Source organism: Rhea pennata, chromosome 1 (assembly GCF_028389875.1).
Source record: "Rhea pennata isolate bPtePen1 chromosome 1, bPtePen1.pri, whole genome shotgun sequence".
NCBI lineage: Eukaryota > Metazoa > Chordata > Aves > Rheiformes > Rheidae > Rhea > Rhea pennata.
The window spans coordinates 102,999,164-103,012,820 of record NC_084663.1 but is presented as its reverse complement, the minus strand read 5'-3'; the positions used below and the strand labels follow the sequence as shown (position 1 = coordinate 103,012,820).

The following is a 13,657-nucleotide window of genomic DNA, read 5'->3' as shown; positions in this document are numbered from 1 at the left end:
GTGCAGGTAAGCAACACCAGAGAGTACAAAGTAGAAATCGATTTCTTCTTTTCCCAGCATCAACAGTGAAATCAATCAGGGCATAACAATCTCTTCTGCGCTGCACTCCCAACACGCATAGAAAAAAGGCGGCCTGCTTGTTTAACAACAGCGAGCAAAACTTTAAATCTAATACTGCACCGTTCCTCCAAAAATCCCAGGATATCTTTTAAGTCACTCTCTGTATTTTAAGGCACGGAGAGCAGAGAGAGAGCACAACTTGTCTATGGTTATATCACAGATCAGGAAAAGAAAGAGCACTGGAATTTGCGTGCTCTGACTCCCGCTGTAAATGCTGGATAACGCTGCAGGCATAAAGGTCAAACTCCTCAGCGGTGGCTCTTAAGATATTGTCTGCAGGCCACAAGCAGTCAGCAGAAAGCTGAGAAATGGCACAACGCCAGCCAGTTTCTATCGGTATCCATGCTCTCCCCTGCAAGTGCCCCAGCACCAGGCAGGGTGGTTAAACAACAAACCCCTGCAAGAGGGAGCAAACATCCCGCCTCTATAGCGGGACTAGACAGGAAAGCAGGAAGACACAGTACAGGAATTTCCAGGAGGCGAAAAGTAAAGCATATTCAGGAGGCAAAGGAAGCTGAGGATGAAGAACTGTGTGAAGGGAAGGGAGAGAGTAGAAAGTATGGAGCTGGGGAGATGAAATGATATGGTGTGAGCAGGCAGAGTACTCTGAAAGCACATTGGAAATAAACGCATTCAGATAATTGCTTAGAAGGGAATAAATATTAGTAAGTACTATAATTACCACAAAGACTTTACATAGCTGTAAGAAGAAACAAGACTAGAAGGGCTGGCACACATGCTTGTTGGGAACTCGCGTTTCAAGCCGACAAGAAGCAACCAACAAGGCCCAACACCGAGACTGGTAATTTCAGCCTGGCAAACCGCCACATCCCTATGGTTAGATACTAGGTACTGGATAACTTTAGTTAATAAGTACCAGATCCCAGCAGTATGGCTTTCTGGAGCAGTAAGCTTCTGGATGACTTCAGTTTTCTGTCACAGATCTGCCTTCTCCTGTGCCTCTTACTCAAGGTTCAGCTCTGCTTTCAGAGAGATCTAGAGGAACCAGGCCAGATTTTTACATCCCTGGTGATCATACTGAATGGAGATGGCAAGATTTACCTAAGAAGTAAAATCTTGATTTATCCAAGCAGCCCAGTCTCCACATCAATGCTGCAATAAGAGATCACAGCCCTTCTTTACCTGAAAGGCAAGTAGAAAACCTCTTCTTTTTGGGGGGCTCAGTATCTCATCGTCAAGTTTCCATTTTTTCTAAAAGTCTCAGAAACCTCCAACTTCACACAGCAGCCTGGGTCAGAGCAGATTTCTTCTCAAATGCATGATAGACATTTAGCTCTATAGTGTCCACAGAACAATGCATCTACCTCACTCTGTGCTCCCCGCTCCCTTTAACAAGCTTATCAACTTCCGAACAAAGACCAAATGTCATAAAAGTGACAGTGTGTCACAGGCAGAAAGACCAGGGCAGAGAAGTCAGATGCATCACCCATTCCCTGCTATTCCCCTGTAACAGCAGGGACTTCAGAAGGGAACCTGCTTGCTGGGCAACGAAGCTATCAGTGCCTTGCTGCTTTGCATCCAGAGTAAGGAACAGAGGGGTGAATAAGACACATACCAAACTTGTGCCACTAGTAAGCAAAAGAATTTGACAGCAAGAACCGTACATCACTTCCAACCATTTCAGCCTCCCCAGGAACTGCCTTGCAAGGGCCACAAAAACAAAACCCAGCATACCAAACCAAACAACTGTTACTTGAATAACACTAGATGTAGCTAGTGGTTGTGTAGCCACCCCAGAGATTTCTTCACAGTGTAGGTTCTGGATCTGGATGGTTTCTGCCATCTTGATGGAGGCAACTTTGTTACCAGAAAATGCACAGGAATCTCCTTATTCCTGCAGCAGCATTCCCTTCCTGATAGGCAAAGTCTTACTGCTGGCAAGATCAGAAGAGACAGGGAAAGCACTCTGTGGTTTTCCAAGTCCAAATGGAATCACTAGCTCAATCACTGGGTAAGGAAAGAGAAGTCAGCCAAGCATGGCAGTAAGTGCATCACTCTGGAACAAAAAAATGAACTTGAATCCTCACTATCTACATCTCTTTTGCATTCAGGAGCCTTATACTTCAAAAGTTATGGGTGTGGTGGCGATAGGCCCAGCATTAGGTGAGACCCAACCTCCAGGGCCTGTTCTCATCTATCCTTCTAACCAGCTGGGTTCCTCACCCTCCTTCTCCTCCCATGTGCTTTCATTTGGCTTGTCTGTCATCTTTTCCCCACTCTGAATAATGTAACAACAGGCTACCTCTTCCTTCCCTGCAGACCTTTCACCTAGCACAAGGCAAAAGGTACCTGGGAACAGCAAGGAAACACCAGCAACAGATTAGAACTGGAGAGCAGTCACCACCGGCACGTACAGGCAACAGCTTCAGCCAGGAACTGCAGAAAAAACGCTACCCAAGGCAGATCTGCTAGCACACTGGTCACGCAGCAACTGTGGTCAGACACTTGACTTACCTCACCTGTTTGGTCAGGCCGAGGAATCACTCACATGCCCAGGACCCACAGTGCCAAAGCTCTGTCGTGTGCTCGGCAAACTACCACGACCCAGCAGCGCTGTCAAGTGAACCCACCAGCCCCTTATGCCCCTCGCCTCCCCAGCACACCCCTTCCTTTGGGTCCCTGTAAACGTCTGCAGGAAACAATGTGAGAAATGGAGCTTCTTTGGAGTCAGATAGGCTCCCTAATACCTCTACATGTTTGCTTTCTTCTGCTGAGCTAGTTTTCAACCCCCAAACCAGTTCCCCGTGGTAGCAGCCTTGCCTGCACCCTCCCTTCTTCATGCCAGGCAGGAACAAGCATGGAGCAGCTCCCTTCAGGAGCAGTGCTGGTTTTAAGTGCTTGTGCAAGTACCGTGCTCCCCTTTTTTGGGAAAAGCCTCTTCTCATTTAACTGAGATGGTTTGGTTTTGTGCTCATGTTCAATTACTCTCAGATTATTGAAATGTGACTTTAGCAGCAGCTAGAAAGGCAAGATTTCTTCTTGTCTCATTGCCATTTTCTAATTAAATCTCCTAACAACAAAAAGCTTACTAACATACATCATTTGGAAACATGTTCTCAGTACAGTGATGAAGGTGGGGTAAGTAATAGCTTAGAGCTGGAAACTACAAATACACACACACAGACATACTAGGCCCACAGAAGGCAGCTGCAGACTGAACTACTTTGCCATGCAATTTAATTGAACCCCATTTGTCTAGAAAGGCATCAGTATTATTAGTCTCTGTGTAGCTAATAAAAAACAGATGCTCAGTGTCTCTGAACAGTTAACCAGAGAACTATTCCTTAAGAGTATTATATAAGAATAGAAAAGAGATGCCAATATAAGAACAGTGTCAAAACAAATTTAGCAGGTTTGTATTAAGGAGTATTTAGGAACTTAAAAGCCAGAGGCAAGTCACAACATTGCAGTTCCCCAGGCATTGGCTCCAGGGCCTGAATGTCCTTGATACAATCAGGGAAGTTAAATCACAAGCAGAAAAACCCTAGCAAAAAGAAGAAAACTCAATCATATTTGAAACATTTTCCCCTTCCTTTCAGGCAGTTTTCCTGGTGCAAGAAGTTCCTGGGCAGGCTTTGCAGATTGCTAACTAGCACACAGCGAGGAGCATGCTTTCACCTTACAGCACTCCAATTCATCCACCTGTGTAAAGCAACGGATACACCTCTGGCTTCATGCTAGACAGTATAGCCTTTAGGTCAACTGCTGAATAAGTGATTGATTTTGTAGAGGTAGGAAAGAAGGCCAAGAAAGAGATGGAAAGGAAGAACCTCTTTTTCTCTTTCTTTTTTTTTAGAAAGAAAAAAAAAAGGAAAAAAAAAAGCCGTTCCCTGCTGCTAAACATTCAATAAGTCTCCCAATACAGATGCAATTCTCTCCTTCCCAAACTCTGTATGATCCTCTATTTCTTGTTCCCCTCTTTGTGGTCTGCACAGCTGTTTATTCTGCCTTTCATTTTATATAATGGATCTGTTAAAAATGTTCAAGGTACATATTCGATTTACAATAAAAACTGCTTTAATAAAAAAGTCTAACTTGACAGAAGGTCAACTAGAAGTCAACAACGCGCATAAACCAAAACCTCCTGTACAAACAAACAGGATTTGCAGGAGCCTCAGGATGCCACGCAGTCTGGCCCAGCGCTTGCCAGCCAGGCGCCAACAGATGCAGGATGTGGCACTGCACCAAGAGATGCCCAGTCTCCGAACACACACAGGTCCCCCAAAAGCCCTGCTGAACTGCAGGTGGAAACGGAGCGACGGACCGCGCCATGTCCAGAGCCTCAGCCTGGCAGGGTCTCTGCAAGAACCCCAGCAGCAGCCCGGGTGGGATCAGTGCGAGTCCTGCACCGTCCACAAAGGGGATCTAGAGGCAGCAAGGTCCTAGGGGATGGCAGCACGATCTGCCTGCGAAAAGGCGGCTGGCGGCAGCGCGTTTTGGGCAGAGGCAGATGGAGGAGGCACGATCTTGGCCACCATTGCTAACAATGCGTCTCGGAGCAGATGAGGCACCACCAGCACTCCTGGACCGCGAGCTTCGGTAAACAAAAACAACCCTAAACCCCATGTACGCAAACACCCACTCTGCTGTTTTCGCCGTCTGTTTCCCTCCAACCAAACAGCACTCTGCTCCATCACATCTACGTTCACTTGCATCTACTATGCTGCAGCCGCTGCTCTCTTCCCATCCGTGCCGGCTCCCAGCCAGGCGGCAGCGGCAAAGCAGGCAGGTTGGAAGAGCAGAGCGCGCGAGCAGCAGCCAGACCACGCGCGGGTACTGCCCAGCCTGCTCCCCTTCCCCAGCAGGCAGACTCCACCGGGAGACGGGCCTTTCAAAAGCAGCCCTTGTTTCTTCAGGAGTCACCTCGGCATCATTATTTCAGCCCAATATGCCATTTACAAGCGATCTGCTGTTGCAAGACCTTAAGCTGGCTCCGCTCCCCTGTAGGAATCACAAATAAATCACCAATTACTATGCATGAATAGAGAGAGGAAGAGGGTAATGAGTCTATGTACATATATACATATGCAATGTTTGAACACAAAGAGCTGTAAATTGCATTCACAGGTGGTATTCTGGGTACAGCGAGAGACTCAGAAACAGAACTATTCATAAACCAGTCACCAACATGAATGAATTCAGCATTCCCCAGAAGCCTATTGTGCTTCCTATATATTACACAATAAATATGAGTAGTATCAGACTATGCATCCCTGCAAAAAAGAAGGTAAATCTTGCAACTATACATAGGATTAGCACTGGCTGGCCCAAGTATTAATGGCCTCATCACTGCATGAGGATTATTTACAGCACTTGCTCTATTTTCCCATTTTGTACTTGCTGTGATGAAGTGCCACTTGTTTAAAGAACCCTGTAACAAACACTGCAGCAAGAGGGGGAGAAAACAGCACAGATTTACAAATGTTACACCCACAGGCCAGATGTGGGTTTTCAAACCCTGCTTTTGCAGTTACTTGGATTCTGTTAGCTAGTTAAGGCTTGATATATTACATTATATCATCCACCAGCTCTTTCCATAACCACAGTTCTAATGAGTTTGCAAAAAGATAAGGAAAAATTGAGTTGTACTTCTTTCTCAGTATAGTCACCCCATAGTACCTTTGCCATATATCACAGCATTATTTGTTTGGAAAGCTATGGCTCTTTTTTTTAATCCAGTTGGAGACTTACGTTATGAAACAAGGCTTTTTACTCCAGCCTTTCCCCCAGAAAGTCCAATGATGCCTTGGTTTGAAAACCAGCAACTTAAAGCACTTTTGTGCAACTCCAGGCGTTGAGGCATTGTCGTATCAGGTTATGTTAAAATCAGCCGTGTGGCAAAATGTATGTCAACTGTTCAAAGAAATCCGGGTGAAAAAAAACAAAAGATAACTAACTCCAAGCACACAGGCAGTACCTTGCCTACTGTTAAAAATACAGCTTTATGTTTAAAGTAAGGAGGGTAGGTGGCACAGTGTTTTTACAAACCAGGTGTGTACATGGGATTTGTCAGGGTGACGGAAGACCCTGACACCTCGCCTGCTGTGGCGGGTGAACAGAAGTTGCATCCAGTTTTGGGTCAAAACCAGAAAGCCGCTTCCCACGAGCGGGAAGTAATGCTCCACTTGATACCCAGCAAGGGCATGGGGCTGGGCAGGTTGGCGTGAAGTGGGGTGCACAGCGGCCGCCGGACAGGGTGCTGCTTCTGCACCACCTCGTGTGGAAATTGCCAGCAACGTGATGCCCTCTGCTGCTGTGCCACTGCATTGGCCAGGGCCACCCCACACCACACTGGCACCCGCACGCTCCATATTAGGAATTCTTTGATCCAGAAGGGTGTTATTGTTCTTCAACTAGAGGGATTCAGCGCTCAACGCCAAGCCAGCCAGCAGTTTCAGTCCATCTACACCCTTCTTGCAGACTAGGACAGACTGCCTGTTAACCGCGCAGCAAAGTAATCCTGGATAAACTTAGCTTTCAGATGGTTCCCAGCAAACTGGGAGGAGAAAGTTGCTGGTTAAGGGAAGTCTGAACCCTCTCCAAAACCATTTCAAAGGGTCATCTCTCTTTGCCTTCCCTAAAGACAGGCGGTACGAGAAACCACACGGCGCGCGTGCACACACACACACACAAATTAGAGACATGGAGGCATGACTGCAATTCAAGTAAAGACAGTTTCCAAATTGGCAGAGCAGGCATGTGACAACTCTTAAGACAATAAGATTGTCAGCTCTGCTCCTTTTTCTTCAAGGACATGAATGCTGGCAGAAAATCTTACTAAAAAGGGAAAAAAAAAATCAAAGTAACCCTAAGGCTTCCCTGTATGTATATGGGCGGAAAACAGTGCAAAGATGCTGCACTGTATCTTCCACAAATACTCTTATTGACTCATTAATACTAAGCTAAGCAGATGGACTGTTGCAAATTATATGTATGTGTGTGTGTGTGTGTGTATATATATGTGTGTATGTATGTATTTCTAAGTTGTCTTGCATTCTGTTATTCCCAAATTTCTAGGAAAGGATCTGGCATTGCTACGGCTCCTCTCACCCAGCAGTGGGATCCCCAAGTGCTCTACAGAGCTATGTACAGTCATCCACTAAGCAGGCACTAGTGCGATGGGACAAAAGCAGATGTTTGACGGCGCACGGCGCACAAATCAGCGGCAGGAAGAGAAGAACGAAACCTGCAGCCCGTGGAAGTACAGGGGGAGTTTGGGCGAGACGGCACAAAGCAACCAAACGGCATTTTTACAGGGAGCAGGGATTGTGCTTTCTCTCCGCGCAGTCTTCAAGAGCCACCGACAGGAAACCGTTTCTACAGCCCACAGCAGAACCGACCCTACCCGAGGCACCTTCCCGGCTCCCACCGTGCAGGAAAACCCACCACGTCCAGTTCAAGCGCAAGTTCAGCGCGGAGCCCCCGGCCCCCAACACCCGCGCTGCGCGCCGGTGCGGGCAACCCGCGGGGGTGCTTGCACCCGAAAGGACAGCCCGATTTTTATTTTTTTTTATTTTTATATTTTGGACGTTGCCCCCCACACACACACCCCACCACCACCACTTCCCGCGCCACCCCGCCGCGGCGACGGCTCTTACCTAGGAGGAGCAGGGAGGCCAGCTCCGGCCGCAGGGTCCGCATGGCTGCCGGGGCGCGGGGCGGCGGCGCTCACCGCCCGCCCTGGGGCACCGCGGGCCGCCCGCTGCCGGGGCGGGCGTCGCGCCGCGCCCGGCGGCACAAAGGCGAGGCGGCGGGGCCGGCACGGGCAGGCGCCGGGGGAGGCGGGGGCATCGCCCCCGCGGCGAGAGGCGGCGGGGGAGGCAGAAACCGCCTCGGCTGCGGCGCCGGGGGGGGGGGGGGGGCGCAGAAACAGGGGCACGGAGCGACAGCAGCAACAGCAAATAGCAACAACGATAAATAATAAGATAAATAAATAAATAAAAACGAGGGGCGCCCCGGAAAGTTATAAAAATAAATACGGGGTGCCGTGCTGTGCTGCACGGCTCGGCTCGGCCGCCCTCACCTGCCCGGCCGCCCGGTGCCACCCGCGCCGCTGCGGGTTGCTCGGCGCTTCCTCGGCGCGGGAAAACCCCGCCCCGGCCCGCCCCCCGCCGCCGCCGCCCGCCCGCCCGCCGCGGGGCCGGGGCCGGGGCCGGGCGGTCCCCGCTGGCGGGGCCGCAGCGCCGCGCCGCGCCGCGCCCGTGGCTCGGCGAGCAGCGCGGGCGCGGCGGGTCCCGCCGCCGGTTTGCGCCCCGAAATGCGGCGCGGAGTGCGGGGCAAGAAATGCGGCGCGGGGTGCGCAAGGAGCTGCGCCGCGTTTCTTTGTTTTAAGGGGGGGAAAGCAGCCCCCTCCTTCCCTCCCTCCCTCCGCCGCCGTTCATCCGGCTTCCTGGGAAATGTCAGAAAACGCCGCCTTTTGTTCTGCCGCAAAGCAGAAAAAGCGGCGCGGCTTCGGCAAGTTTCGGCCAAGTTGTGACCGTCCCGCGGCCACCGGGCTGCTCTTGGCGCCGGGCGTGGGCCCTCCCTGCGTGCAGGCACCGCTGCTGTGCTAGGGGTGCTGCCCAGGCAAGCGACACTGAAACGTGTAAACATCAGAAACGCAGCAGAAGCAAGATGTCTGGGAAACACAAAAACGCACGAATCTGGCAGCACTGGGGCTGGGCTTCATGTTGTTTGCAAATAAAAGATGAATGAGAGCGTCCTTCTCCAGGGCACAGACATTCAAATGTCCTTGCAAACGAATCCCGCAGCAGCTTGTTTGTTCATGAAGTAAGAAAAGAGACCAGGAGCAGCAGTGGTAAGAGAGCAAGGCATCTCCCAAGGCTCAGATCCTGCTGGGACCCTTGGCGAGAGAGCCTGCTGCCAGCCTGCTGAGCCTGCAGAGACAGGGATCTGACCCGCCTGAGCCACAGAGAGGGAGAAACCAATGCAATACCAAGCGATCTCATAAATCGTGTCAAGTCGCTGCAAGCTGCACACAGCAGAAGTCAGGCACTGTGTACGGTGCCCTACGGACTAGTTTCCCAGCCTGGCTGTTGTGGCAGATACAAGGGTCGGAGATACATTCGTTGGTAGCTGGCACCTAGTGACCCAGCAACTCTCTGCCACGGCTTTACGTTATTAGTCTACAGAATCATTTTCAGAGTGGAAGGTTTGACTTGCAGCTTCATCATGCACTCGAAACGGAGGAGCCAAAGAGCAGAATAATCAGAGACGCGCGGAAGAGAAAGGGTTAGTACTATATTCACACTGAAAATGAAACTCACACTTTGGCCCTTAAGCTTTAATTACATCAAGACTGTCTTCAAGACTTGGAAGAAGAACAGAGGTGATGATAAGAGTTGATAGAACGTACCAGTGTATTTGCCTTTTCTCTTAGATGATTCTAGGGCTGAAACGTCATTCAGTTACTGAGCCTACTTAGTATTTTTCGCATGCAGTCTCCTGTCCTCGTAGATGTGCCCGTGAGTATTTAGAGCAAGCACAGTGGGGCTATTTTGAAGTAAACTTTTGAACATGTTTAAATGGATAAAGATCTTTCATCTAAATGCTTCAAAAGATTCATAATTGGAGAAATAAATAATAGCAAAGAAAAATATAAATTAAAAAATACAAGATGCAGGACAGTAAAAAGCATCTTGCAGGGTAAATTTACAAAAAGATATTAAAGTTAGATGATACAAGAAACCTTTTCGAGATGGTGTGGGGTATAGACTGGGGACCTGCTACATCCCTTTACATACAAACTATTTCCATCCCAAATAGAGGAGAAAAGGTGGAGCAAGGCAGGGAAGAAAACATGAACAGAAGTGATTCAGGCAAGCTCACGGAGCAGGTCAGGGACAAGCCAGGAGGAGAAACCTGGTTTCTTGGCTGTGAGTGCTTTGCTTGAGCAAGTGAAGCCTGTTGCAAGATAATTCAAGATGAATTTGGTGCATTCTTACTATTTACAGGCACTGTGTGACTTCACAGCATATGAGCCTAACAGGAGCATGAAAATGCCCTGCAAAAATGTTATCAGCAATTCACTAAGCATTCACATCCTCTTCTCGGAGCTCTTGCAGGGTATTGCATTAATGCATAGTAACAATAAAAATATAAAAAGACCATGGAAATGACATTATAGCATTATAAGATTAATCCAATTCCAGTTAAATTAGATTATAATAAGCACCGTGTGAGCTAAAGACTTAACGGGAACCTGTGTTTCAAAAGCCTCACCACCTTTGCACTTGTTCGCCTCCCTGACCCCAATAAAAAAAATAGCAATCGTAAGAGTGCTCTTCTTCAAGGAGCTTTACAAACACTCATTAGTCTTTTGAGGAAAATTTTGTCCTCACTATGGTATCAGTGGGGAAACTGAGGCTTGGGCAGGACAGCTTTCTCGAAACCAGCAAGGCAGCCAGCAGGAGCGCTGGCTCAGGCGCTTCCAGCTCTCGCAGCGGGGCTCCGGCTCCCTGGGGACGTATGTCCGTCCGGGAGTTTTGTTCGTATGACTTAGCGAGCACGACCAGCATAGCCACTTCAGAGACGAAAGAGTTTCAAGTCCAAGGTCGTGGTGAAGAGGCTTTCCAGGAAGGCAGATCTGGGCGCCGAACACAAGCAAGTCATTCGCAAGCGCCTTTCCCAGCCGGATCGTTTTGGCCAGGCCGTGCAGATTGCTGCGTGGCGGCAGGATCGCTGTCGTAGCCGGCAGCGGACAGGCATGCATCCTTGGCCTTAGGGAAGCAAAATGACATAATCATCCAGCCTCGCAATACCCTGCCGGTCCCGTGTGTACTGGCTTGCTGTGACCCACAGGTGAAGAGTGAGGTTGGACTGTTGTCAACCCTCAGATAAAGAGAGTTTGGCAGAAATGCAGTTCGCGTATGTTATGAAATCAGAGTGGCTTTCCTTCTTCAGCAGAAAACACTACACAGAGCCAAAGAATGGCTGAGGTTGGAAGGCACCTCTGAAGATCATCTAGTCCAGCCTCCCTGCTCAAGCAGGGTCACCTAGAGCACGTGGCACACGATGGCGTCCAGGCAGGTTTTGAATCTCTCCAGAGAAAGAGACTCCACAGTGTCTCTGGGCAGCCTGTTCCAATGCACACATCCTCAAACACCAGACCCTGTGAGCACTTTCTCCATTCCTCTTGTGAGCAAGGGCAGGAATGGGGAAGGCCCAAGACGGATCTGCAGACTTAGTATTTTGGAGCAGGCGGTAGGCAACCCGCAAGGCTAACGGTATCAGAGCAGTTTTGGGGCTGCTCCTGTCCACACTGCATTTCCTCGACTGAGTTACAGGGCACAGGAAGCAGAGAAGAATTTTAATGTGAGGTAAGTCACAGGCCCTTCAGCCTCTTTAACTGAAAGAATAGCAAAAACGGGATTTGGCCCAGCCAAACAAGTCAGGCCCTTGTCTTGTTGTCAGCAAGGCAGGAGGTTCCTGACTCCACAAGCCAGGAGGAACCACAGCCTTCCTCTACAGGAGGAAAATAGGTAGAGGGAGGAGATTTGGAGGGAGGAGATTTAACTACATTTGCAGGAGTGACTCCCTCTTATAGGGAAGCAACACCAGTTAGTGATGAAGAACAGTTTTAAAAATGCATCACTTGGAACGTAGGGGTGCGCGCATCCACATCCCTCTCACCTCGGGGCCGCCTGAGTGTCTCGGGCTGAGCAATCAGAAGTCAAACCACGCAGAAACAGAAACACCTTGTTAAAATGTCCTGTGTGGTTTGCCCCAGACCATGGCACAAAAATCCACAGAATTCAGGGTCTGGTGGTTAACTCGAAGTCCTGAAGGCTGCTTGAGGGAGGTCATAACCTCCTTAGCTGTATTTCTAAAAGAGGAGAAGAGACACAGCTAGATCTCAGGGATAAGGTAGGGAGAGTGGCCAGAGCCACCTGGTTTGACTGAAACATTGCCCAAAACATTTTCCCCAAACCTTATTTACACTGAGAAGTTTTGAACATCAGTTTCAGAGGAAAAAGAAGATATTTATATTTAATGGCCAACATTTAAGCTACTTGAAAACAAGCTGAGAGGTTGCAGTTGGAACAGAGATAAAATCCTAACTGCCCTGGCACAGAGCAGCAGCACTGAAGCTGGCATCTGCAGCTCATCTAAGTATTTGGGTTTAGCTCAACCTGCATTGCACCCAGAGATCAGCATGCCAGCCTGTGGAAAATTCAGGCACTAAGACAATTTCCAGGCAGCACCACTGATGCCAAGGAATTCCCATTCGTGCCATCAGTGGAGGGATGAGGAGAAGGAGAAGGAGGGAGAACCAAAAAAACTCCTTTGTTAAGATAGATCAATGCATTTCCAGATTTCCAAGACATCTGTCAGCAAGCACCGCAGTGTACAGCAGCTAAACCCTTTGCAGATTTTAACTGTTGCTTGACAAAAAAGTATGCCAATTTTTTCTTAAACTTCCCCGTGTCTGACATCACACTCTGCCTGGGGATATGATCTGTCTATGAGAAAAACCATCATGCTACCAGCTTGGAAGTGATGTTAAGGAGAGGTTACACAGAGAAACGTGCAGCAGCTTCAAGCTGTGAAGTAGGGTGCAGAGCGAAAGGCATTTCCCAAAGATGCACAAGTCCAGAGGTGAGACCCTTAAACCCTAGCTAGCAAAAATCAAGTTCAAACCCCAACTTTGTAATGTTTTGCTGGTTAATTCAGACTTCCCCCACTTTAAGCACATGCCAGAATATGACGTGTAGGGTGTTGAACTCAGCCTTCGCAATTACTGATGGAGCAGCAATTCCTCTTTTTTCCCCCCCCTTTTCCCGGTGGGTGGAAAAGTGACATTAGAAGAGGGGGTTGTGGGAAATGTCCATTTGCCAATTTTTATATGCCAACCAGCAAAAACTGATGTTTCAATGTTTTTTTTTTTAAAAAAAAAATCTGTCAAATGCACTTTTAACCTCCCATCCCACAAGACTTTTAGCTCCTGGTTGCGCTTCACATTTCTCTGCAGAAACATTCCGAGGAGAGAAAAATCTATTTCCTGCCCTGGTCTAACAATATGCAATTCTCTGGGTGTGTCTGGATTCTTTCTAAACAGTCCTGGGCTGTACAAAAAAAGCAGTCTCTCTACTGGTCCCATTTATCTTGAAACATGTCTTTCATCCAGCAGGCTGTGATAACCACATTGACTACTACTGTGAAAGAAATATGTAATCATTAGGCTCCAGAGTCCACGCCTTTGTTTCTGTGATTGAGGCCAATCCATACCTTTCTCAATACCATTGGGCCTGACAGCAGATTTCAGGAGATAGCAAAAACTTCTGCTTGCATTTTGCTGCATGTGCTGATCACCCTTATGCAATAACAAAGTGATTTGAGACTCATGTAGGAAGGGGCAGCCCAGGACACTGTGCCCTTACTGCCAGGATGGTTTTGCATTTTACATTTGAGAGTCATTATATAAAACAGTTGTATATATTATATAAAAAGTTGTGAGACTTGCTTCTCTTATGCATCCCTCCCCCCAAGATGTTCTCATTAAAAAGAAAGTAATGGT

At 48.5% G+C, this 13,657-nt stretch overlaps 1 protein-coding gene across 2 annotated transcripts in view; it reads right to left on the bottom strand.

Annotated features, from left to right (window-relative positions):
• IGSF3 (immunoglobulin superfamily member 3) overlaps positions 1–7,826 on the bottom strand; it is a 108,841-nt gene extending 101,015 nt beyond the window's left edge. For both annotated transcript variants that reach the window (XM_062597374.1, XM_062597380.1), the window contains exon 1: positions 7,740–7,826. In XM_062597374.1, coding sequence (XP_062453358.1) covers positions 7,740–7,782 — 43 coding nt within the window. In that variant the 5' untranslated portion in view covers positions 7,783–7,826. The remainder of the gene's footprint in view (positions 1–7,739) is intronic.
• Between the last annotated feature and the right edge of the window lie 5,831 nt (positions 7,827–13,657).